The following is a 27,723-nucleotide window of genomic DNA, read 5'->3' on the forward strand; positions in this document are numbered from 1 at the left end:
ATAAAGTCTGCCGACCGTACTATTCATTACTGCAAGCATCTGTGTACATCACTTCCTGTACTAATTCTACATGTGAAGTGTGGCTGAAGAAGCTGCATTTCAACTTCGAAACGCAACCCTGGTGCAACTCGAATTGTGAAAGTGATGTTTAACAATGCCGTTGCCTGGAATAAATTAGTAAAGGAACCATTGCGCTATCCCCGAACAACAGGATTGGATTGGTAAACACAATTTCCTGCATTTAGTTGGTAAGCTGGCCACAGTTTATGTGTATCTAGCTAATAATGCTAACTAGATAGCCAGCTAACGTTACGTTAACAAATCATACCAGTGTATGAAATAAGTTAGCTAGTCGTTAGCAAGCTAGCAAAGTAGAATGAAATGGAGTTAGCGTTAGTTTGCCGTATTTTACAGCTTGTTTCTCCGTCACAGTTGCTAGTTGGTGCGTAGCTAACGTTGTCTATCTAAAATGTTAAGTATTTATTGTGGCCGCTTTAACAATAGTTGTTTAGGCAAGGCTCGAGCCCAGGTAAGTTAGCTACACCAGAAATGGTGGAGTCTTTGGTTACATCATCATGACTCGTACAAAATCTAAAGTAAGACTTGAATGGTCTAATAATGTAAAAACTGATTAGTTTACTGGACACCATAGTGTATGTGTGTCTCTCTCTGTCTGTAGGCTACATGCTATTGTTGCATCTGTTCATGTCCGTGACCAAGCAAGGCATTCTTATTCCAAGGGAATAGCTGGGTGATTTTATTTATTTAACCAGGCAAGTCATTTAAGAACAAGTTCTTATTTACAATAACGTATTTGCTAAATCCGTCATGGTCAGATTTTAAAGAATGTTTTATTTAATTAAACACACTTTAAGTTAAGACTAAAACATGTCTGGATTTTAAGTCAACTGAAAACTATATACATATGTGCATAAGCCATTTGCTACCTCTTAGAAGAATATTTTGTGTAAACATTTTTTTAAGTATTTTGTCATTACCACCGCGACAAGCAAATTATATTAAGGTTTTTTCAAAAGTGTGTGTGCGTGCTTGGTTACTATGTAACGTTATATGAATAGTTACAAGCGGAGCACATGGAGGGAAATTCACATTTTGATGCCGGGAAATGATAGAAAAATAGAGGTAAATATGACTTGAGAATATATTTTTTATTGAGTGTCATTACCAAGTAGTCTATAATTTAGGCAAATGATGTAGTCCTTTTTATTTTATGTATTTAGGATACATTGTATGCTAGCTATTCAACTGGAGTTAGCATGCTAGAATCCCTGCTATTTATGTAAAAATGTCATTACCACCACATAATGAACTGTGATGTTCAGGAAAGAATGTGGTGGTAATGACAAGGTATTAGTTCATACATTTTTACTAACCTTAAGACCTGAAAAGACACATGATCATAATTTAAGTTGAAATTGGACACGTTTGCTAAATTAGACCATTATATTTTGTATTGTGTTAGGATGATTGAGGGATTTTGATGTCTTTATGTGACTTAATATGGTTATTACTGACTAATTATTTATTCCATGCGATGTCCCCTAAATCAACCAAGGAGAGGACAAGGACATACACTATATATACACAAAAGTATGTGGACATCCCTTAAAAATAGTGGATTCTGCTATGTCAGCCACACCTGTTGCTGAAAGGTGTATAAAATTGAGCACACAGCAATGCAATCTCCATGGACAAACATTGACAGTAGAATGGCCCTTACTGAAGAGCTCAACAACTTTCAATGTGGCACAGTCAAAGGATGCAACCATTTCCAACAGTTCAGTTCATCATATTTATGCCCAGCTATAGCAGCACCGGGCAACTGTAAGTGCTGTTATTGTGAAGTGGAAAGATCAAGGAGCGACAACGGCTCAACCGCAAAGTGGTAGGTCACACAATTTCACAGAATGGGACCGCTGATTGCCGAAGCTTGTAAAAATTGTCTGTCCTCGGTTGTAACACTCATTACTGGGTTCCATACTGCCTCTGGAAGCAATGTCAGCACAAGAACTGTTTGTCGGGAGCTTGATGAAATGGGTTTCCGTGGCAGAGCAGCCCCGCACAATCATAAGATCACCATGCACAATGCCAAGCGCTGGCTGGAGTGGTGTAAAGCTCGCCGCCATTGGACACTGGAGCAGTGGAAACACGTTCTCTGGAGTGATGAATCATGCTTCACCTTCTGGCATTCCGACAGACGAATCTGGCGGATGCTTGAAACGATACCTGCCCCATGCATAGTGCCAACTTCAAAGTTTGGTGGAGGAGGAATAATGGCCTTGGGCTGTTTTTCATGGATCGGGCTAGACCCCTTAGTTCCAGTGAAGGGAAATCTTAACGCTCCAGCATACAATGACATTCTAGACAATTTTGTGCTTCCAACATTGTGGCAACAGTTTGGAGAAGGCCCTTTCCTGTTTCAGCATGACAATACCCCCGTGCACAAAGCGAGGTCCATATAGAAAGGGTTTGTCGAGATTGGTGTGGAAGAACTTGACTAGTCTTCAGAGCCCTGACCTCAACCCCCATCAAACACCTTTTGGGATGAATCGGAACGAATGGTCTGTTCTATATCTTCAACAAAATTAAACATGTACAACTGTGACATTGAAAATGTTTAATGGTATTTTTCATGAAATGCCACTTCCACCAGTGTCATTACTGTTACAGTACATATGAGGCAAAGATGTATTAATTAGAATTGATATAGATTACTTTTGCCATATGTGAACCTTATATGCTTGTTAAGATAATTCCTAAAATAATGTAAAATATTACGATTTTAATGTGGTAAATGCATCTTTCTGAGTATCATCAAGGCCTATATGGACATTTAGACATGACAATGATAAATAAATACATGTAATCAACTTCTAAATGGTGAAAAACTTTTAATTTTCTTTAACTAAAATAGCACATTTTTTGATGTGCTGGTAATGACATTAACCCTCGGGTATTTGTGGAAACCAATAAAAATGTTTATTCTTTAAATGGTATGGTCTCAGCCACTACTAGATCTTGTTTCCAGACAGTGAAGAAAATATTCAGAGATAAAAAGCAGTTAGTTTAAAAAAAACAAACATTTAACATCCAAAAGTGCCCGTATTTACAAAATCAACCAGCTATGATGGAATACTTGTATACTCAAGGTTTAGGAGTGTCCTGTGTACAGTTAGATCCATCTAGCAGCCCCTCTGCAAACAGGATTAGGAGGGAGTGAATGTAACTTAAACAACAGTGGTTTGTGTAATCAAGTCTTTTTGCGTTCTATATTTGCCCAGCCATGGCCGTTCGCCATCTGTTGAAGGTGTACACCTGTTCTGTAATCCGTTTGCTTTGGGCAGCATCATTTGAGCTGGGCAAACCTTCCTCCCTACTCTCCTCTCTGTTACCAGAGTGAGGAAAAATAGCCACAAAGACCTCGTCACAAGAGCTGGCAGGTTGACTGAGTGGATTCTGGCTCTAACATTAGACCACAGTGTTTATGGGATAAGAGCCTGCCTGACCTTACCAACGCAGACGTCTGCTGAACAGCTAGATCCTATTTTCTGTCACAGGGTTTCCAAACTTGGTCCTGCCCTAGCACTACACAGCTGATTTCAAATAACCAATGCATCACTCATTGATTATTTGAATCAGCTGTGTAGTGGCAAAACCCAAAACGTGCACCTATGGGGGACCCCAAGACCGAGTTTTTGAAATCCTGTTCTGGTGCGTTCAGTTCGCTTGAACGTTTGCTATGTCGCATAACTGTTTTTACTGAACGACACGTTTCCCCAAAACGTTCTTGAACAGACATTGAGGTACGTTTGCTCCAGTTTTGGAGGGTGTGACTTGAAGCAATAAGTTATGTATTTAAAGGGCAGTGGCCATGCTGACAGAGTTCCTGAACCCACAACCCAACCCCTCCCTGTTTTTCAACAGGTTGTTCAGTACAGCACCGTTTATGATCAATTTAATGTTCCAGAACGTAAAAAACTTACTGAGCTCTGTTCTGTACAGACATGCATGCAATGTGATACTTGGATGTGTCTCTCTGTTTGTGGATGAGACTGCAATGACATGCTTCACCCATTTGGGCTTTGATGCCTACAGTTTGATGCTAAACATGCAAAAACAGGATTTTAACAACATACAAACATTGTTTACACAAGCAGCCAACCAGTGTGATCATTCAATTAATTTCAACAGGTATAGGACACTTTTTTTTTTTAAAACGACCCTTCAGTATTTTGGCAACAAAGCCCTTCATCTACTTCCCCAGAGTCAGATGAACTCATGGAGACCATTTTTATGTCTCTGCATCCAGTATTTATTTTTTTACCTTTTTATTTAACTAGGCAAGAACAAATTCTTATTTTCAATGACGGCCTAGGCTCAGGGATTTGAACTTGCAACCTTTCGGTTACTAGTCCAACGCTCTAACCACTAGGCTACCCTGCCACCCAGTATGAAGGAAGTTGGAGGTAGTTTTGTGAGCTAATGCTAACTAGCGAAAGCGCAATGACAAAGTCTATGGTATCTTCTAGTATGCTAGCAGTTACCATAGACTTCCAGTCATTGCACTAACCCTAGTTAGCAATTGTGCTAATGCTAGTTAGCAACTTTCCAACTGAAAACAGAGCCATAGAAATGGTATCCACAAATTCATGGGACTCTGTGGAAGTAGATAAAAGGCTTGGCTGCCAAAATCCTGATGTATCCCTTTAAGGTACTTGCCCATTAGCCAAGTAAGGAGTAGGCTATTGGCTGCCTGTCAGATATGATCACTTGCATGCAGAAATGAAATATTCTGTATTTTATGAAAGAACCACACATTTTTATGTTGTGTGACAGTTTATACTGAAAACCACCTTCCCAATGGAACAACCACAGAGCAGGTTCAACTTGCACGACTACTCAGTTCACTTGCCCCAGGTGACAAGGCAACCTGTTATGTCAGTTCCTGTTGATACTTGTGGCTGTTTCATTAGTGTTAGCCTTCCTATTTGTTGGATCCATTGCTGACCCTGTTCCCTTTCTGTCCAACCAGGGCAAGACGTTACATTTTGCCCCAACACAATCTAACAATGATGTTGAATCTGTCCCAGGCTGCCATCTATTTGTTTTCTGCCCAGAACTTTGGAATGATAGTAGCGGTGGAAAGGCAACACATTCGCCGTTCATGTGTCTGTGTGACTCTTAGTGCTGTTTTTGTTATATGTTTACGTGGTTATCCTCAGTTTTTTCTGGTTGGTCCCTATGGTTGTCATTGCTTAGCCTCTGAGCCGTGCAGCTTGTCATCACGGTTGCAATGAGGGCTGTCCCAGAGGTGTGTGGTGTGCTCGAGCCACAAATTAACTCTGCACTATGGAAACTACTCAAACTAGTAACTACCCAAGCAGCAGCAAACGGTGAAGGAGAACCAGAAGAAGCTATAGAGATTTTTTTCTTCTCTTCAGCAGTGAGCCTGTCCCAGTGGACTCAAACCTGAGGGAGCAGCTAAAGAGACATGTACCAGCTGCACTGACAATGAATGGCCAGTGTGTTGCCGTGGGTTGCTATGACAAGGGCGCTAGCCCTCATTAATATGCTGACACTTTTTCACACTGTGTATGCTAATGTTTTAATTGCCTGGACCTGTTTAGTTGGAAGAGCTAGCTACTGTAACTTTGGATTTTAATTTTTTTAGAATGTAGGCTTGGCCTTTATAAATGAAGTGGTTATCCAAGTATAAACATTTTTCCCTCGTCTTGGCAGTCAAGTAAAGATAATGCTGTTGTCACAAAGCACATTTTCTGGTGCATATTGATGCTAAGGGCAGTGCAAACTAAGCTCGTCTGGCTCAAGCCTCTTCTTATGTTGATACCACAGACTCTGGGAAGGAGCCTAAGTTTTCTCATGTCCTAGGCTAGCCTATATCACAATGGTCATATCACATCCTCAGGAGTCAAGAACCATCCTCGAGGATTTCAGTTGATCAGTTTAGTAATTGAATCCGGATAGCTTGTTGTGTCGTCACCTTACACCTGAGAGTGGTAGTGAGCCGACGGTGGAGAGCTGTTTCGTCTACTCTTTCCCCTCACATGTTTTCTGTTAGCTTTGTTCAGACCAGTAACTTCATCAGACAGGCTTGACAGGTATAGTATTTGTGGCAGTTTGCTTGGTAATGGAACGCTGGCGGCAGGTGATATGTTGGTAAGGTTCTTTTGACAATCTGAGGTGAAACGTTGCAGAAGTCTACATGACTCTCAGTGGAGCCTATCTTCATTGTGTAGAACTGAATGGTTCTGAATAGAGTGCAAGGATTTGATGGCCTTTTCTGCCCAAGTTCCAAAGCTATATTGGAGCAGATTTGCAGACTACAGAGAACACAAGGTTAAAGCTGGAGAGCACAATCTTGCACAGCTGATGTATGAATGTATCGATAGATGGATGGCTATAGTACGCATTCCCCTAATCAGCCAAAAATGGCATCTCTCCTCACCCTTCTCTTTGTGTCTGGCATCCCGCTCTGCTCCGGCGGGTTAAGGCTTTGATTCACAGGCGGCAGACTCTAACGCAAGGCCTATCAACTGTTTCTACCCCATCCTCTTCCTCCCACTCTTACACCCCCGCTGCTGCTCTGCAGCTCTCCTTTGGGACAGATGCACACCAGATGTTTTCAAGTACTTGGCTACATATTTCCACTTTCCTCCACTCTCTTCTCCTCTCCTAATGCTCTGCCTTGTCTTTGTTTTTTGCTGGAGGGGGGTGGCGCGTCGTCCTATATTTCCCAGCAGTCTGTTGAGCTGGCTGACTGCTCCCCTCCCCGGGACTGCCTGTCTCTCAGTGGGTCCCCTGTGCCGGACCGGCTGGCTGCCTGGCTATGGGCCACGCATGCGCGGGATCCTGAATAACCAGCCACACTGACAGATTTCTATATACATTTTGCATACTTTTCGCTCTCCCTTTGCCCCCCTTTCCCACCTCCCCATTTCTCTCTCTTCCCTCGGCCCCCTCGCTGACTACTATTCTCGCATCCATTCCAGTGTGTGCGAGTATGCATGTGTACATACAGTATACATGTAATATTTATGGCTCCAGGCAGAAAAGGATTGTCCCATATCTGACCTGTAATCTTTCATAGCTGCCATCACTCAGCCTAAAGCGTGTGCTGCACAGTCTGAAGAGGGGCGATGTGAGTAGGTGAAAGAACACCGGAGGGAAGATGTTTGTTTTGGCTGACTCGGGCCTGCATGAGCTTGTCATGCCAGTTCTACCTCTTTGACTATCAAATGTCGAGACTCGAGAGGGAATGTAGCCTGGATTGAACTCTGGTGAGACAAGGGGAAAAAACGAAACTAGCCACTTGCCATGGGCCTGCTCTCTGCTTCCTCTCTCCCTCTCCTCTTGTCATTCTCAGATTCCCTCACATAACATCACATCACAAGGAACAGGGGCATCTAAATCAAGTCACTGGCTCTTTTTATATGCATGCTAAGAAGGCAAGGCCCTGGCTTTGTCAAGAGAGGTGCCATCTGCCAAGTTGTTCTTCTACACTATATCCCAGGCAGCAACCCTACATCCCATTTCAAGTCGGTACAGCCCCCGAGAGCCTTAACCGGGCTGGAATGATACTATACAGACCCTGTTGATCAGCTGATTTTATTCATGTAAACACCTGTGAAACTGCAGTAGACATTGGACATACGGTGGTATAGTATGTATTTAAACCATAGTAAAGTCATGTTTGTTCTAAGGATATACCCACTACACCTATATGGTTGCTGTCTATATGATGCTGCTGGCCACTTATTTGAGAGGACTGACCTGAGAAGTTCAACCTTCCATCTGCTCATATTTCCAGTTGCAAAAACAATAACTCTTCTTCCTCTCCTCACTCCCCCTTTCTAGCTCTCTTCTTCCTGTCCAGTATCTCCTCATTTTGCAGACTCCTTTTGTGCTCGCACTCTCTTGTCTTTCCATTTCTCTCTGTGTTTTAATAAACTTGTTTCCTCTGAGTATGAGGTGACTTGACTGTGGGTTAAAACCTCTTACTTCTACCCCTTCCTTTTTCGAAAATTCTGTTAAAAATCGCGCAACTTTTCAGCGTCCTGCTACTCATGCCAGGAATATAGTATATGCATATGATTAGTATGTGTGGATAGAAAACACTCTGAAGTTTATAAAACTGGTTAAATCACGGCTGTGACTATAACAGATCGTGTGTTTCATTGAAAAACGCAAGAAAAACTGCTCTCTGAAAGCAAAAAATAATTTCCATAAGTCACTTCCACCAGTTGTTAAAAGAGAACAGAATTTAATGGGAATCTGCCTGCAATTCATACAAATTCCGCACGATGGCGCCATTGTCCTAATTTTCAATTGAATTAATTGTTGGAAAATCCTTCCGTCTGACCTCCATTTTCCCAGTCTTCACCCGGATGCAGTTGAGGGAGAGATCAGATGGCATTGTTTTTGAAGTGAAGACCTATTGAAGAGACATCGCCCTGTAATCATTTTGATAGATTATAAACGTTTACTAATACCTAAAGTTGGATTACAAAAGGATTTCGAAGTGTTTTGTGAAAGTTTATCGTCGACTTTTTTAATTTTAAAAAATTACGCAGCGTTTAAAAACGATGATTTTTTCTGAATGACACAACTTCCATACAAAGCTATTTTGGGTATATATGGACCGATTTAAACGAAAAAAAGACCCAATAGTGATGTTTATGGGGCATATAGGAGTGCCAAGAAAGAAGCTCGTCTAAGGTAATGAATGTTTTATATTTTATTTCTGCGTTTTGGGTAGCGCCGGCTATCGCAAAATCTGTTGTTTACGTGTCGAGCTGGCATTTTGGGGGGTGCATGCTATCAGATAATAGCTTCTGATGCTTTCGCCGAAAAGCATTTTAAAAATCTGACTTGCTGGCTAGGTTCACAACGAGTGTAGCTTTAATTCAATACCCTGCTTGTGAATTTTGATCAAAGATTGAGTTGTAACGAGTACATTTAGCATTTAGCGTAGCGCATTTGCATTTCCAGGGGCATACTTGGGACGTCTGCGTGTCAAGTATTCTCAAGAAGTTAAACAATCTATAGTTTTGGCAAGTCGGGTTAAGGACATCTACTTTGTGCATGACACAAGTCATTTTTCCAACAATTGTTTAAGGAGTATTGAAGCTGAAAAGGCGGTAAGGGGGCGAGCTGTTGAAACTGATGTGCTCACAGTTGCAGATCACACACACTCCCATATCAGGGTTTCCGTTATGAAAATGTGGCGCCGGACATTTTGACCAGCAGCACGTTAATTTACCAGAAATTTGAGAAATGTACCAAACCCATATGCATTAGCCTGATTAGGGTGACCACCCACGGTGCTCAGAATGACAATCATATTTAGAATATGGTAATATTAATAATAATCTTAACAGGGAATATTAATTGAGGATGCAAGGACATGTGTCCTTACTGTGCAATTTGAAGATGTTAGAATAACTGTCCACATTTACTTTTCCTCAGCCAATAAGATGAGAAACGAACAAAAATCACTGGCGTATGCATAGGCAGAGCATGAGTTTCAAGTTTGGAGAAGCACATTTTCACCATCAAAATGTAACATTATAATAAAGCATTCCATGCGTCATCGCATTTGCAGACTTATGTAAGATAGCCTACTATTCGTAATGTGACTGGATAGTCATTTAGGCTAATAATATAACTGACTGCTCAATGTGTGGCTGAGCGCGTATGGTGTAGAGAGAGGCCTTAGTTATATCGGATCAGTTTTTTTTTTTTCTTTGCATGGGAAACCTATTTCATGCACTTGATATGACTGGAGACATTAGCAGAAATATATCAGAGCAAAAAAAAAAGTAATCTCACTGTCAACTGCGTTTAATTTTCAGCAAACTTAACATGTGTAAATATTTGTATGAACATAAGATTCAACAACTGAGAGACAAACTGAACAAGTTCCACAGACATGTGACTAATAGAAATTGAATAATGTGTCCCTGAACAAAGGGGAAGGGGGGGGGGGGTCAAAATCAAAAGTAACAGTCAGTATCTGGTGTGGCCACCAGCTGCATTAAGTACTGCAGTGCATCTCCTCCTCATGGACTGCACCAGATTTGCCGGTTCTTGCTGTGACATGTTACCCCACTCTTCCACCAAGGCACCTAGCCCTCACCCTCCGATCCAACAGGTCCCAGATGTGCTCAATGGGATTGAGATCCGGGCTCTCCGCTGGCCATGGCAGAACACTGACATTCCTGTCTTACAGGAAAGCACGCACAGAACGAGCAGTATGGCTGATGGCATTGTCATGTCAGGATGAGCCTGCAAGGAAGGGTACCACATGAGGGAGGCGGATGTCTTCCCTGTAACGCACAGCGTTGAGATTGAGCTTGTTGTCATTGCAGGCAGTCTGATGATGCTGTGACACACCTCCCCAAACTATGAAGGACCCTCCACCTCCAAATCACTCCAGAGTACAGGCCTCGGTGTAACGCTCATTCCTTCGACGATAAACGCGAATCCGACCATCACCCCTGGTAAGACAACTGTGACTCGTCAGTGAAGAGCACTTTTTGCCAGTCCTGTCTGGTCCAGCGACGGTGGATTCGTGCCCATATGCGATGTTGTTGCCGGTGATGTCTGGTGAGGACCTGCCTTACAACAGGCCTACAAGTCCTCAGTCCAGCATCTCACAGCCTATTACGGACAGTCTGAGCCCTGATGGAGGGATTGTGCGTTCCTGGTGTAACTCGGGCAGTTGTTGCCATCCTTTACGTGTCCCGCAGGTGCGATGTTCGGATGTACCGATCCTGTGCAGGTGTTACGCGTGGTCTGCCAATTCGAGGATGATTAGCTGTCCGTCCGGTCTCCCTGTAGCTCTGTCTTAGGCGTCTCACAGTACGGACATGGCAATTTATTGCCCTGGCCACATCTGCAGTTCTCATGCCTCCTTGCAGCATGCCTAAGGCATGTTCATGCGGATGAGCAGGGACCCTGGGCATCTTTCTTTTGGTGTTTTTCAGAGTCAGTAGGAAGGCCTCTTTCGTGTCCTAAGTTTTTAATAATTGTGACCTTATTTGCCTACCCTCTGAAAGCTGGTCTTGTCTTAATGACCGTTCCACAGGTGCATGTTCATCAATTGTTTATGGTTCACTGAACACGCATGGGAAACAGCGTTTAAACCCTTTTACAATGAAGATCTGTGAAGTTATTTGGATTTTTACGAATTATTTGAAAGACAGAGTCCTGGGGAATTTTTTTTATAATGTTATATATATATATATATATATATATATATATATATATATACTGCTCAAAAAAATAAAGGGAACACTTAAACAACACCATATAACTCCAAGTCAATCACACTTCTGTGAAATCAAACTGTCCACTTAGGAAGAAACACTGATTGACAATAAATTTCACATGCTGTTGTGCAAATGGAATAGACAACAGGTGGAAATTATAGGCAATTAGCAAGACACCTTCAATAAGGGAGTGGTTCTGCAGGTGGGGACCACAGACCACTTCTCAGTTCCTATGCTTCCTGACTGATGTTTTGGTCACTTTCGAATGCTGGCGGTGCCTTCACTAGTAGTAGCATGAGACGGAATCTACAACAACACACAAGTGGCTCAGGTAGTGCAGCTCATCCAGGATGGCACATCAATGCGAGCTGTGGCAAGAAGGTTTGCTGTGTCTGTCAGCGTAGTGTCCAGAGCTTGGAGGCGCTACCAGGAGACAGGCCAGTACATCAGGAGACGTGGAGGAGGCCGTAGGAGGGCAACAACCCAGCAGCAGCTCCTCTTTGTGCAAGGAGGAGCACTGCCAGAGCCCTGCAAAATGACCTCCAGCAGGCCACAAATGTGCATGTGTCTGCTCAAACGGTCAGAAACAGACTCCATGAGGGTGGTATGAGTGCCTGACGTCCACAGGTGGGGGTTGTGCTTACAGCCCAACACCGTGCAGGACGTTTGGCATTTGCCAGAGAACACCAAGATTGGCAAATTTGCCACTGGCGCCCTGTGCTCTTCACAGATGAAAGCGGGTTCACACTGAGCACATGTGACGGACGTGACAGAGTCTGGAGACGCCGTGGAGAACGTTCTGCTGCCTGCAACATCCTCCAGCATGACCGGTTTGGTGGTGGGTCAGTCATGGTGTGGGGTGGCATTTATTTGGGGGGGCCTCCATGTGCTCGCCAGAGGTAGCCTGACTGCCATTAGGTCCCGAGATGAGATCCTCAGACCCCTTGTGAGACCATATGCTGGTGCGATTGGCCCTGGGTTCCTCCTAATGCAAGACAATGCTAGACCTCATGTGGCTGGAGTGTGTCAGCAGTTCCTGCAAGAGGAAGGCATTGATGCTATGGACTGGCCCGCCCGTTCCCCAGACCTGAATCCAATTGAGCACATCTGGGACATCATGTCTCGCTCCATCCACCAACGCCACGTTGCACCACAGACTGTCCAGGAGTTGGCGAATGCTTTAGTCCAGGTCTGGGAGGGGATCCCTCAGGCCACCTCATCAGGAGCATGCACAGGCGTTGTAGGGAGGTCATACAGGCACGTGGAGGCCACACACACTACTGAGCCTCATTTTGACTTGTTTTAAGGACATTACATCAAAGTTGGATCAGCCTGTAGTGTGGTTTTCCACTTTTAATTTTGAGTGTGACTCCAAATCCAGACCTCCATGGGTTGATACATTTGATTTCCATTGATCATTTTTGTGTGATTTTGTTGTCAGCACATTCAACTATGTAAAGGAAAGAAGTATTTAATAAGAATATTTCATTCATTCAGATCTAGGATGTGTTATTTTAGTGTTCCCTTTATTTTTTTGAGCAGTGTATAAATATGACATCCATCTAAACTGGAAGATTTACCAAAAACTTAAGTGGCAGTGACCCAACAATGAGAGTGAATATGCACACTCACCAGGGATATGGCTGATGCTCTCTGCTGGTCCCAATAAGATTAGGCTATGGGTCTATTGTTGTTCGCTCAACTAAAAAACAGCTTAGTCTTTTCATTGTTTATACAGCATTAGCCATTTGCTTTCCACACTATTTTCCCTCAATTTGTATTTGAAATATTGTGATATCCCTGGCTGGGCCTTTCACTGACTGTCGCAACTCAACAATTATTTTTCCTTTGAGTTAGCACATTTTTCATACTTTTTTGAAACTCCGCATTGTTGGTTAAGGGCACGTGAGTAATCATTTCAAGATGAAGTCCTACACCTGCTGTATTTGTCGCAGATGATGAAACATTTGATCTGAAATTATCTATTTGGTATTTGCAGCACGCACTGCCAAAATTGGGCGGGCTGGCCCTCCTTCCGACTGTAGGCAATGCGATTTTAAAACAACCTACAAATTGTTTTTTAAGGCTCGGTTCAGCTAATGATCCTCTGTGGCCAAATCGTACTTTAGTAGCCTATTTAGAATTATTTTATTTCTGAAGAGGAGTACGGTAATAAGGCTACATAATTTTGGCAATTAAATTTATTTATTTAAGGAAAGCTTAGCTTCCCCTAGACTTATGGATGTGCTGCCTTTTGATATAGGCTCAATCTACCATCCACCATAGTACAAAAGTTGACCTATTTCATTGGTCAGCTTGTCGAAAGAAATAGCCCAAACAGACTCTGGGACAGTTGTGGGGTGATGGATCCTAAATCCTAGGCTACATAGAACAATGTTAAAAAGTAATGAATCTGATGCAACGGATGAGAACGTTTAGTTTTAAAAATTTGATAAACCTATTTTTTTCCCCCCTTTAACATTATTAGTGCAGCAATGCACACAAGACGACGTGCGATTGTGCATTTGGCTACCAGACAATGAAACATGGTTGATGACCAATAGCACATGAGAGAAATAGGCTACTAATTTCAATGGCATGTGGATGTCTGTATAAAATAAATGCCTCCACGGATATGGTCAGATTTTGTCTATGCTACTTTAAAGCAAGCTAAAACATGCCTCATATGTAGTAAAACGTTCAGGATTTAAGCAATTACGGTGCATTCGGAAAGGATTCAGACCCCTTTACACTTTTACACATTTTATGATATTACAGCCTTATTCATTTTTTTTTATTGTTTCCCCCCCAATCTACACACAATACCCCATAATGACAAAGCAAAAACATAACAAATTAAAAAAATTGCAAATGTGTTACATTACTGAAATATGACAACTACATCAGACCCTTTACTCAGTACTTTGTTGAAGCACCTTTTGGCAGTGATTAGTCTTGGGTATGACACTACACACTTGGCACACCTGTATTTGGGGAGTTTCTCCCATTCTTCTCTGCAGATCTTCTCAAGCTCTGTCAGGTTGGATGGAGAGCATCACTGTACAGCTAAATTATTTTCAGGTTTCTCCAGGATGTTTGATCGGGTTCAAGTCCGGGCTCTGGCTGGACATTCAGAGACTTGTCCCGAAGCCACTCCTGCGTTGTCTTGGCTGTGTGCTTAGGGTCGTTGTCCTGTTGGAAGGTGAACCTTCGCCCACTCTTTCATCAAGGATCGCTCTGTACTTTGCTCTGTTCATCTGTCCCTCGACGCTGACTAGTCTCCCAGTCCCTGCTGCTGAAAAACATCCCCACATCATGCTGCCACCACCATGCTTCACCGTAGGAATGGTGCCAGGTTTCCTCCAGATGTGACGCTTGGCTTTCAGCCCAAAGAGTTTAATCTTGGTTTCATCAGACCAGAGAATCTTGCTTATCATGGTCTGCAAGTCTTTTAGATGCCTTTTGGCAAACTCCAAGCGGGCTGTCATTTGCCCTTTTTCACTGCTTCGTGGCTTCTGTCTGGCCACTCTACCATAAAGGCCTGATTGGTGGAGTTCTTCAGAGGAGCTCTGTCAGTGACCATTGGGTTCTTGGCCACCTACCTGACCATGGCCCTTCTCCCCTGATTGCTCGGTTTGTTCGGGCGGCCATTTCTAGGAAGTGTTTCTTGGTGATTCCAAACTTCTTCCATTTAAGAATGATGGAGGCCACAGTGTTCTTGGGGACCTTCAATGCTGCAGAATTTTTTTGACCTGTGGATGGACAAATCCTTCGACCTCATGGCTTAGGTTTTGCACTGACAACTGAGACCTGTGTGCATGTGTGCCTTTCCAAATCATGTCCAATCAATTGAATTTACCACAGGTGGAAACAATGGAAACAGGATGCACCTGAGCTCAATTTCGAGTCTCAAAGTAAAGGGTCTGAATACTGATGTAAATAAGTTATTATATATTTTGCAAACATTTTTAAAATCCTGTTTTCACTGTCATTTATGGGGTATTGTGTGTGAAATTAGGGGGGAAAAATTTCAATTTTTTTTATAATGCTGTAATAGAATTTGGAAAAAGTCGAGGGGTCTGAACTTTCCGAATGCATACATTCTCATACATTTTCAAAATACATACTTCCTCCAGCTCATTGCAAAGTGGTGTGTGATGCGCTGATGAAGCCTGCCTTCCGTTGCCTATGCATTTGAATGGGAAGCGAGCTTCAATTACCAGTTGATAATCTTTTTTTTTTTAAGTGCAAATGTTTTAGAACACCCACTCATTCAAGAGTTTTTGTATTTTATTTTTACTATTTTCTAATTGTGTATATTAACAGTAGTGAATAATAGTGAAGACATCAACTATGAAATGGCACATATGGAATCATGTAGTAGCCAAAAAATATATACATATATTTGATGTTCTTCAAATAGCCACCCTGTGCCTTGACAACTTTATACACTCTGGGCATTCTCTCAACCAGCTTGATGAGGTAGTCCCCTGAAATGCATTTCAGTTAACAGGGTGGAATTTATTTCCTTAATTTCCTTATTTCCTTAATGCATTTGAGCCAATCAGTTGTTGTGACCAAGGTTTGGGGGTGTATACAGAAGATGGCCCTATTTGGTAAAAGACCAAGTTCATATCATGCCAACAGCTCATAAAAGCAAAGAGAAATGACAGTCCATCGTTACTTTAAGACATGAAGGTCAGTCAATACGGACAATTTCAAGAACTTCAAGAAGTGCAGTCGCAAAAACCAAGCGCTATGATGAAACTGGCTCTCATGAGGACCGCCACAGGAATGGAAGACCAAGAGTTACCTCTGCTGCAGAGGATACGTTCATTAGATTTACCAGCCTCAGAAATTGCAGCCCTAATAAATGCTTCAGAGTTCAAGTAACACACACCTCAACATCAACTGTTCAGAGGAGACTGCTTGAAACAGGCCTTCATGGTTGAATTGCAGCTAAGAGACCATTACTAAAGGATACCAATAAGAAAGAGACTTGCTTGGGCCAAGACACATGATCAATGGACATTAGACCGGTGGAAATCTGTCCTTTTGGTCTGATGAGTCCAAATTGGAGATTTTTTGTTTCCAACTGCCGTGTCTGGTACTGTACTTACTCTGACACTGGAGGTTTCAACCGCCATGTCTTTGTGAGACGTGGTGGGGGTGAACGGATGATCTCTGCATGTGTGGTTTCCACCGTGAACCATGGAGGTGGAGGTGTGGTGGTGCTTTGCTGGTGACAGTCTGATTTATTTAGAATTCAAGGCACATTTAACCAGCATGGCTACCACAGTATTCTGCAGTGATATGCCATCCCATCTGGTTTGAGCTATCATTTGTTTTTCAACAGGACAATGACACATGACACAAAACACGCCTCCCAGGCTGCAAGGGCTATTTTATCAAGGAGAGTGATGGAGTGCTTCATCAGATGACCTGGCATTCACAATTTCCCTACCTAAACCAAATTGAGATGGTTTGGGATTGAGTCGGACTACAGAGTGAAGGAAAAGCAGCCAAAAAGTGCTCAGCATATGTGGGAACTCCTTGAAGAATGTTGTGAAGCTGGTTGAGAGAATGCCAAGAGTGTGCAAAGCTGTTACCAAGGCAAAAGGTGGCTACTTTGAAGAATCTCAAATATAAAATAGATTTAGATTCGTTTAACACTTTTTTTTTTGGTTACTACATGATTCTATATGTGTTCATAGTTTTGATGTCTTCACTATTATTCTACAATGTACATAAAAAAATTCAGTAATTTCATTTATCAGTGTTTAAATTTTTTTTTATTTTTTATTACGGCCAAAAGCCAGCTATCAGAAACCCTGCTACATATATCATTATTATATACACACACACACACACACACACACACACACTCTTGTCCGTTGACTCTCATCCTGTTTTCTGTATCTCTCTACCATTCTGCCAATCCCCGGGCTCTCCATGTGGGATTAGGATTAGAGTTAGTCTGAGGCTGGCGTCTTTAATGAGCACTAATTGATCCATGAGTGCCGACGTGTCGGGTATTCTCCAACGGCCATTGCAAGGACGGAGGATTACGTGAGCACAAGTAGCAGGACCGTTTAACGACCCACGAGCGTTCTATGGTCTGTCTGAGGAGGTAGTAGTAGTACCTAGCGCTAGAACGACCACTGCTTTTGAACTTGATTCCCTTCAGTTTCTATGAGCTTGTTTCTTTCCGCTCCTCGGTTGCTTTCAGTGGTCTGTCGACGAAGGCGTCCGTATTGGAGCCCCTGTTATATGCCTGAATCCTCCTGGCTCTGTTTAGCTGAAAACAAACAAACGGTTTTGTTCCGGCTGTGCATCATTTGTGGTAAACAGTTAGTTTAGTTGGGAAAGATGCTAGCAGCAAGAATGGATTGTTTATAGGATTTAAATCGTAACAACTTCTTAACCACCTACCTCTCTCATTGTCTTTCAGAGCACCATTCTCGTGATTTGGTCCGAGCCCCTGTCTGTCAGGCCCAGTGGACCCCTTCCCCTTGGAAGTGCCTTTCAGCCCAGTGTGTCAGTCAGAATGGGACAATAGCCGCAGTCGCCATCGGACCTCCCCCTTTCTCTCTTTGCTCTCTGTCTGCCCCGTCCCCACACCCTTCCCTTAACACTCGCACATATATATATACACATACACACACACACAGACCCAGCCAGCCCCTGACCATTCCTCCCACTGTACTGGTTTTGGTCCACTCCCTCTTCCTACCGCTCTAGGCAGCCAGCCTTGTCAAGCCAAACGAAACCATAATCCTCTGTAAAATATAGGGAGCTGTATAGGCCTCTATCCTCCCTTTGTTGTTGGTGGCTTTTGTTTAGAGGGCCCCCATGAGAGTAGCGGCTAGAGAACACAAGGCAGCACAACAGCACCCAGTCAGCCGTTTTACTGGAAACAAACGAGCTGTGGTGGTGGTTGGGACACTGATGGAATTCTAATAGCATGATGTTGGGCTGGCATAGCCACCACACGCCATCAATGAACCAGAGGGCCACCAGCAGACTTTGGAGATTGACACATCTCAACTTGTGGTGGGACAAGAGGTTGAAATAAAAACATTTTTATTCCGGATATTTTTTTGCCTCCTTTTTTTGCTTCTCCAGTGATCAGCTAAACCAAAGTGCCTTTCTTGGTTTCTCACTGTGCTTTTACAAATAAACTTGATCTAACTTCATATTACACTCCGATATCTGAAAATAATATCTATAAGAAACATTTCAAGGATTTTGCACTTTTCATTCATACACCTTCATACCCATTGCCTGTTGCACTTGTCATGTCATACAGTTGCACAGTACCGACAGTGCACACTTGTTTACAGTAAAAAACTAGTGTAGGTTGCCAAGACTAACGAAGCCAAACATATCACCAAACCGCTCTCCCAAGGTCCTTTGTTGTGACACAGCCGGTGACATGGCGACGTGGCTACAGTCAAAATGGCGCTACCTGTTCATGTTTCTGGGTGTCCAGCTGGTTGTCATGGCGCTGCTGTCCCGTGAGGGCTACCACAAGCGAGTGTCATACTTCATCAGGATTTTCCGCAAGCTGGAGACCACTGCGACGGGGACGTTCGGTGCCGGCTCTCTCCACGCAAGCAATCACACGGGCGGTGATGTCTACGCCAACTTGTCCCTCCTGGCCAAGGCCCACCACGGCCGGGGCGAGGAAATGCCCTACTGCCCCAAGACGTCTCCCCTGATAGGTGAGTTCACACACAAGTCCTAGAACTGGCAGCCCCATCTTATTTCTCTGAGTTCACCAGCCACTGTCTTCAGTTATCCAGCCCTCCCCCTGTATCTCTTACTTCATTCCCTCTTCAGAATGAAACTGAAAAGGGAATGTTTTTTTATTTTTTATAATGTACGCCGGAATTTCCAAATAATTCCACACATGCCACTGTCCTTGCTAGTTAGCTACTGATCTGACCAGGTTGGATGGGTAGCGGGCTTGCCAAATCCTGGTTGGAGAATTCTGTATTTCCTGCTTATTCTGTTGTGATTCCGGGAGGCCTTCAACTAGGATTTCTGGGATACTTACCAGAATTTTGAGTAGACATGATATGGTGGAACCTTGGCTTCACCTATACAGTCAGGTTTGGATCAATGTTCAATGATGGCCCCGGATAAGAGAAGGAAGGATGTGATTTGACTTTGAGATCAATCAAACTGAGCTGAGACTTGGTGGCGGCTGACCCAACAGGAGAGTTTGTTGTACGCTTCCACTAGAGGGACTGAATATACTTGTGTTCAAATGGTCAGTTTACCTTGTGTCCAACTTCCTACTTTTTTTCATTGAAAAAAAAGTGACAAACTTCAAAGCACATAGGCTACATAGCCTACGCTCGCTCCCCTACGTATTTATTTGGACAGTGAAGCTAAAACGTTCTTTGTCTCTACTGCAGCATTTTGGATTGGAGATGCAATGTTTTTGAGAGACGACAGAACGGCATGGATAAAAGGGTGCACGCTGCATTCTGTGCTGTCACCTCATGTAAAAGTTTTGCTCTCGAGTCCAAAAAACCCTGTTAGAACGAGCATACTAGCATGGACAACCTACTGATTTTTAATTAATTGGTGTGTGTTATGATATAGGTATAGCAATAAAATGCTGTTATGACATCTGGCTTCCTCTCACCCCGTTTCTCTTTTCAGGTGGACCAATCCACGTCATCTTCCCCTCCGGGTTGACACTGGCCCAAGTGGCGCGGAAGAATCCTTTGGTGGTCCGCGGGGGGCGCTACAGGCCGCCTGACTGTGAGGCGCGGCACCGCACCGCCATAATAATTCCCCACAGAAACCGGGAGCACCACCTGAAGTTCCTCCTCTACTACCTTCACCCATTCCTACAGCGACAGCAGCTCAACTACGGCATCTACGTCATCCACCAGGTGAAATGCATATGTGCAGCCACACACACTTTCAGAAGGTTCATTTTTAAAGGGGCAGTCTTCAGTTGCTACATACATTTTTAGGTGTATAAATGAAGATGTACCCATTTTGATTCTTGAACAATATAACTTATACCTCATGAGCTTAGTTCAACTGTCACACTCCATGAGAACCCAAAATATAAGCTTGTTATACGCCAATGTTTGTAAACAAAGTAAATGTAAACAAACACTGTTTAGCCTGAAAACATGGTTAAAATTATGTCATGAATGGTCAGTCCTTGCATCCGTACCTCTATGAATTGGAGTGGTTACACACTTCTCCAGCCCCATCCTTCAGCCTTTTACCAAAATGGGTTTGTGAAAAACTATTGTTTCAACTGCTGATTGCTGTTTTTAAAATATTAATGTTATCAATTGATTGTGCAATCTGTAACACAGCCTATCCATATGAAGATGTTCTTTACACTTCCTACAATTGACCAAAAAACATATTCAATTGGCCTACCTTCTAGCTGTAGTGGTGAGGCCAAGTATACATTCAGCCTAGATCAAAACCACCCTCTGGTGTCCTAACCATGGAATATCACACAGCCTTGTGGTTGAAAGATGCTCACCTGAAGGCTTAATCTTCTTAACAACTTTGCTTACACATTAAACACGCACTTTGTCTTACCCTCACACTGTTAGTCAAGTTGTCACTGCCTGCTTGTTGTTTACCTGCAACATATGAAACCTCTACCACGTTAGAGCCAGGTTAATTTTGAGACGCTAAGGCATTTGTCATTAGAAAGATGTTACAGCATCATGCCTAAAGCATTTATTCATGACTCTGCATGTGTGCAGTATTTTTGCATAACCAGTGCCAGATTGAAGGCTAGTAGCAGTTCAAGCATCTGCATGTCTTCAGCTGTCATAGTTTCTCTCTCACACACACACACACACACACACATACTGAACCACAGGGACAAATACTACTCATTCTATTGACCTCAGTGATGCTCTCAAATGTCATATTTTACCATGGATTAGGTGTAATCCTCTTGAGATGTTTTAAATCCTAATTTTGTGAATATTATTCAACCATTTGAGTATGCTGTACTATTGTATCAATTTTACAGGTGATCCGTTGTACTGTAAATGATCAGACTATTGATTTCATTGTATGTAGATGACACAATTCATTTCCATGTTGAATAGTTGCAGGTGACTAGGGTCTGGTTTCAATTATGGACTCTTCTGGCATAGAGGAACTAGTAATTCAATGCCTGTCGATAAGGGAAAATATATATACTTCCGGACACTGCCCCAACAAATCACGGGGCAGACATGCCAGAGCGCTGTATATCATTAGTGGATCATTTCACTGCTCTCAGGGCAGGTCTGCCGGATTTGACAAGAGGAAGTGACTTTTCATAGCAGGTTAGGAGCATTATTAACGTAGCAGGTTAGCTAAAACGTAAAAATTGTCCCTGACGTGACTTGAAAATATGTAGCTACAACCAGCACTGAGACCAGTCTTGGTTTCCACTAATGCGATTCAAAACCAAAGTTTGCAGGCAAAACCTTTGCAGTGGTTTTATTCAAGCAGATAAAGTAGTAACCTAGGCAGTGACGTAGTTCCTCTATGCCAACAGAGACATTGTAACCAGACCTGTGTTGCCTAGGGTCGGCTTTACGAGACCACTAACAGAGAGTAAACTGTATTAAAAAAAAAACATTATTGTTGTATGGACACTATGTCATTGTGTTGTCATGTATGGAACCACCGTCGTCAGTGTTTACCCTATATTCATTTTGCAGCGGGGTCCCAAAATATGATTTATGCACCAAATGGTCAAAAGTATGTGGAGACCCCTTCAATGTGAATTTGCCTATTTCAGCCACACCCATTGCTGACAGATGAAATAATATCGAGCACACAGCCATGCAATCTCCATAGACAAACATTGGCAGTAGAATTGCCTGTACTGAAGAGCACAGTGACTTTCAATGTGGCACTGTCATAGGATGCCACCTTTCCAACAAATCAGTTAATCTATAGAGCAGTGGAAACGTGTTCTCTGGAGTGATGAATCACTCTTCACCATCTGGCAGTATGATGGACGAATCTGGGTTTGGCGGATGCTACCTGACCCCTAATGCATAGTGCCAACTGTAAAGTTTGGTGGAGGAGGAATAATGGTCTGGGGATGTTTTTCATGGTTTGGGCTAGGCCCCTTAGTTCCAGTGAAGGGAATTCTTAATTGGCAACCGTTTGGGGAAGGCCTTTTCCTGTTTCAGCATGACAATGCCCCTGTGCAAAAAAAACAAGGTCCATACAGAGATGGTTTGTTGAAATCAGTGTGGAAGAACTTGACTGGCCTGCACAGAGCCCTGACCTCAAACCCATCAAACACCTTTGGAATTAATTGGAATGTTGACTGCGAGCCAGGCCTTAATCGCCCAATATCAGTGCCTGACCTAACTAATTATCTTGTGGCTGAATGGAAGGAAGTCCCCGCAGTAATGTTCCAACATCTAGAGGAAAGCCTTCCCAGAAGAGTGGAGGCTGTTATAGCAGCAAAGGGATGACTAACTCTATATTAATGCCCATGATTTTGGAATGTTTGACAAGCAGGTGTCCACATACTTTTTGCCATGTATATCTTTATCTAGCTATCGTTCTGCTGAGACGAGCTTTTAAATGGATAGTCATTAGCTCAATGACTGGAAGTCTATGGGAACAGCTAGCATGTCATTGCGCTACCACTTGCAGCAATGCACCCTGCTACCCTTGCCACCGCTGCTAAAAAAAAATCATAGGGGAAATACTGAACGTTCATATTGAATTATTTATTCAATAATAAATTATATACAAATAATTTGTTATTTGTATAGAAACCATGTCAAGATTGAATATTTTTCGGTTGTTGCTGGCGCAAGGGTCTCTAAAAATAAATAACTGTCTGTTGTCCCTCTTTAGGCTGGTAATTACACATTTAACCGGGCCAAGCTGATGAACGTTGGGTTCCGAGAGGCCATGCGGGAGGAGGACTGGGACTGCCTGTTCTTCCATGATGTGGACCTCATCCCTGAGGACGACCGCAACACCTACATGTGCGATGCCAACCCCAAGCACACCGCCATCGCCATGGACAAGTTTGGATACAAGTCAGTCTATTCTCTTTATTTTGGCTTCTTTTTCCCCTCATGGTTTATTAGTTCCTCTTTTCACTGTAAGTCTCTCTTGGATTTTCACAAGTTTATTCAACACAATGTATTCCATTTTAATTGTGAATACTCTAGTTCTTTCATTGTGTGGCTTCACTAATTTCTGATTTCACTTGTTCCTTATCTGATCCTTCATTTTTATTTGAATCTGCTGTCATTCTCCTAGGCTGCCATACAAGATGTATTTCGGAGGGGTGTCAGCGTTGTCTCCACTGCACTACCTGAAGATGAACGGCTTCCCCAACAACTACTGGGGCTGGGGAGGAGAGGACGATGACATTGGAGTCAGGTGAGAGGGGGTCCTTGGGAGTTTTGGGGGTGGAACATTGAGCCAATTCATTGAGCTATGGACCCATTGTGGTTTGTTCTGTCTAACAAAAGGATAACATTTAAAGACACTGAATAACCCTATTATTTATAATTGATAATAACTCAATTATATTTCCTTTCCGATCCCTCTCTCCCATTCTCAGAGTATCTCTAGGAGGGATGTTCATCTCTCGTCCATCGGTGAAGGTGGGCAGATACAAGATGATCAAACACAAGCTGGACAAGGGAAACGACGTGAACCCCAGGAGGTATGGTACAGGACTGACACACACGTGTGTGCATTGCATGTATGTGTTTATATATGGCTGGGGTCCATTCAGTAGGGTGACAAGTTCAGATTATTTTAAATAGAATGTGCTGCCTATCTGTAAATTTCCATCTGCTACCTCTGAATGTTGTCCTCTGTCGAATAAGACCTAGGTCTGTTGAATAAACCCATAGTCCATCACTAACCTCTCCCTGCCTCCCCATAGGTTCAACATGCTGGCCAAGACGCGTCAGACGTGGAAGCTGGACGGCATGAACACGGTGGAGTATGAGGTGCTGTCACGTGACTACTTCCCCCTCTACACCAACATCACTGTGCACATCGGCACAGAGGCAGGCCTGCATGCCACGGCTCCGTCCCCCAAGATCCTTGCCAAAGCCCCAGCAAAGCCGCCGGTCGAAGCTCCCGCCAAACCTCCAACCAAGCTCCAACAGAAACACTGACTTGGACCAACTTTACCCACTCCGCTCCCATCCTCCACCCTCCTGCCGCCGACTCTCCCCTCCTAACTTATGCCTGGGAGCAGGGATGTGACAGAGGGGCCCTTGGCCCTTAAAGCGCTCCTTTCTTTGCCTTCACCCTTCAACTGAACCTCATATCAATGCCTACAGGTGGCAGGTAGCCTAGTAGTTAGAGCGTTGGGCCAGTAACCGAAAGGTTGCTAGATCGAATCCCCGAGCTGACAAGGTAAAAATATGTTGTTCTGCCCCTGAACAAGGCAGTTAACCCACTGTTCCTAGGCTGTCATTGAAAATAAGAATTAGTTCTTAACTGACTTCGTCGGGAGAGGTGGGTGGCTCCCCCTATTTGACTAGAGGCCATGCCTTTTCCTTCTGTTCCTTCCTCTGATCTGATCAGCATTCTCAACTGAAACTTTATCAATAGTATAGCAGAGACTTTGAACTTGAAGCCCAATGCTCTCCACTGCCTAGATAGAATCTGTGGGCCGAGGCTTTGTCTGTCTGAATGAATTACTGTAGCATTCTCCACCCTAGTTCTGATTTTCCAGCTATATCTCACCACTCCACTGACTTTGACTCTATGAAAGGGACTTATGGTAGAGGAGAGGAAAAAAGACGGACTCTATGAGTTTATAACGCTGCCGAAAACCCCCGTTGCCTTAGAAAACCTGTCTTGTTCTATTTTTCCTTTTTAGTAGAACTTCAGGTCGAGAGTTATGAATGAAACCGGTTTGTAGTGATAGATAGCGAGATTAGGGGATAGAATAAATAAATGAAAAAAACATTTTATGCTACTGATATTGCAATAGCATATGGGTCTTTCTGCCAATTAGGTGCCTTTTTTGAGTAGTATGAAACTTGATTTCACCCAATTTTAACAATCTGCCATAAAGAGCACATGTTCAAAACACGTTTTCCCATCTTGAGGTTAAATGAAATAAATGACCATAGTAAGTGCCAAATAAAGTAACAGGGTTGACCGTAACAGTCCCCTTGTGACAGAGGAAATGGAAGCTTGTTGTGTGTGTGCAACAGAGGGGCAATTTAATGCAAATTAAATTGTTCAAACATTTCTAGCCTGTCTATTTATGGGTAACACCAGAAATTTGCCAAAAAGAGTAGAACCAGCTCACCTGCTTGTACGCTATGATTTGACTAGAGAAATATTTACAAAGGAATTTCACCATATTAAAACGAGAGTTCAGTTTTTTTTTTTTTACTTTTAAATGAATCACTAATCACATAAAATAATGAACTCTTCAGAAATTACTTTGTCAAAGCAACAAAATAACTAGGGCTTTCAAATTAAGTGGGTTAAAATCTTCCTAGAAGTCACAGGATGCTTAGAGGGAAATGTCAAAATGCTGAATTTTGGCAGTTTAAATGGTCTTTATTCATATTAAATCAGATTTATAAAAGGTTCCATGTGGTCAGTATTAAAGGGCACTTCACTTAATATAACAGGCGTTTAATATTTGTAACTGGCACTAATTTCGGAACGACCCATATGTAACTGATTTTACAGTTTAATATTATACGAAGTGAAGCTGCTCTCCTGAATATTGACAGGGGTATGTGCTGTTTGCAGTTAGCATGGTAGTCACCCCCTGGGCCCAATCGTCATAAATCGTCTGAGTAGGAGTGCAGATCTAGGATCAGGTTCTCTGTGTTAATTTCAAATTCATTATGACCTTAAAGGCAACCATGATCCTAGATCAGAACACCTAGTCTGAGGCACATGCACAATACAGGCCCTGAATATCAGGCTGATTTATTGAAGGATTTTCTCACAGTAGGTTCACAGTTCGGGCACAGCTTTTTGGTATGGTTGGGTTTCATTTTATCGCTACAATCAGAATGTGTCTTTTCTCCAGTTATCTCCTTCAATCCCTAGATTGCATTGATGTGGGGTTGCATTTTGCCTTGTGTCAAATAGAATAGTTGCGGGTGAAATGGTCAATGCACTGCCTTCAGGTGGGCTGGCTATATTCACATCAGAATGGTGGTTTGTCTATTCCATTTGTGTTTTATGTTATTGTTCATTACCTTATGGAGCTTTTATGTTGGTTTCCTATGATTGTCAATGTAGCTTAAAACTGAGGGATTCAAGTCCTAGTGGACTCTCCATAGTCAGAGACTTGGGATCTATCTCCATACTCTAAATTGGCTGAAAGGTTTGAAAACCAGGAACTTTGTCCATGGATGACCAGAAACCACTATAACTAATTAGGTCTATAAACGGAATCAGGCACTGGTAAGTGACATGAGAACTGATGCCTGTAGACTGTGTAGTACACTCATTGGTTGTACTGATTCTGCTGAACCACTGATTTAAAGATTGATATAGGTACACTGGGTTAGCATTTACAGCATTACCCCACTAGCCATTCTTTCATTTTGTGCTGTCTAAAATCTGTCACCCCTAGAATTCCCCAGTGCAATGTCCTCCTCACTGCATGGCTTGTCCTCTGACTTTCCTCTTTGCACACCGTCTCAACCCCCTGACCAATATGATTGTTTAATCTAGATCCCTACTGGGAATTGAACCTCTGTGTGTGCATCACATAGAGGACTCATGCCACTTGGCTGAAACCAAAGATGGCTTAGAGAGAAAGCATTGGACGCCTGATAGTTGTGCTGGCGGATGCATGCTGACATGGGAATAGATGGGATTCCACTTACTCCGGGTATGCTGAGTTTTGTGTGTGTGCTACTATCTGATCTAGGAATCTCGTGGATGACCTTCTTCACTATGTAGGCTGTCTTTACCTTTTCTACTCCATATGAAGCCTGATTATGCATGACACACAGACCCTGTATTAGATGAGTGGGATGTACAGAGAACCACACACAGACCACTGACATGACTTCACATTTGAGTCTCCTGAAGCATGCTACAGTGTATGCTTGTGTAGTGATTCGTAAGACGTATGCTACATGCACCATGTACCTTTTTAACACTTCATGCAGTGGTTTATTATGTCATATCATGTCTATTTGTACTCTTCAGTTTGCTTCAGTTGATGTATAGCTTGACTTTCACTCCATTATGATGTGGATACGCTGTCCAGGGTGACGGCGCCAGGAGATGGAGCTCACCGCAGGGCATTGGAAATGTAACAAGGACAATGTGATACTGTATTTCTGATTTAATTCCTCCTCTCTGAATGAAGTCTGCACAGTCCAGAGTGGCCTTATACAACGATTAATAAACAAAAAGATTAGTCAAA

The 27,723-nt window shown here is 42.9% G+C and overlaps 1 protein-coding gene across 1 annotated transcript; it reads left to right on the forward strand.

Moving 5' to 3' along the window:
- LOC139366144 (beta-1,4-galactosyltransferase 3) lies at positions 1 to 27,723 on the forward strand. Its single transcript, XM_071103296.1, has 7 exons — positions 1 to 248; positions 17,764 to 19,036; positions 19,986 to 20,221; positions 23,187 to 23,374; positions 23,601 to 23,723; positions 23,908 to 24,012; positions 24,238 to 27,723. The coding sequence occupies exons 2-7, from the start codon at positions 18,748 to 18,750 to the stop codon at positions 24,473 to 24,475; spliced, it is 1,179 nt and encodes a 392-aa protein (XP_070959397.1). The 5' UTR covers positions 1 to 248; positions 17,764 to 18,747; the 3' UTR covers positions 24,476 to 27,723.

This window comes from Oncorhynchus clarkii, chromosome 2 (assembly GCF_045791955.1).
Source record: "Oncorhynchus clarkii lewisi isolate Uvic-CL-2024 chromosome 2, UVic_Ocla_1.0, whole genome shotgun sequence".
Taxonomy (NCBI): Eukaryota; Metazoa; Chordata; class Actinopteri; order Salmoniformes; family Salmonidae; genus Oncorhynchus; species Oncorhynchus clarkii.

Excerpts from the sequence above, each read along its gene's own strand:
- LOC139366144 (XM_071103296.1), top strand. The coding sequence starts at position 18,748 with ATGGCGACGTGGCTACAGTCAAAATGGCGCTACCTGTTCATGTTTCTG. Across the intron at positions 19,037-19,985 it reads CAAGACGTCTCCCCTGATAG|GTGGACCAATCCACGTCATC; the intron begins GTGAGTTCACAC and ends TTCTCTTTTCAG. Across the intron at positions 23,724-23,907 it reads GACGATGACATTGGAGTCAG|AGTATCTCTAGGAGGGATGT; the intron begins GTGAGAGGGGGT and ends TCCCATTCTCAG.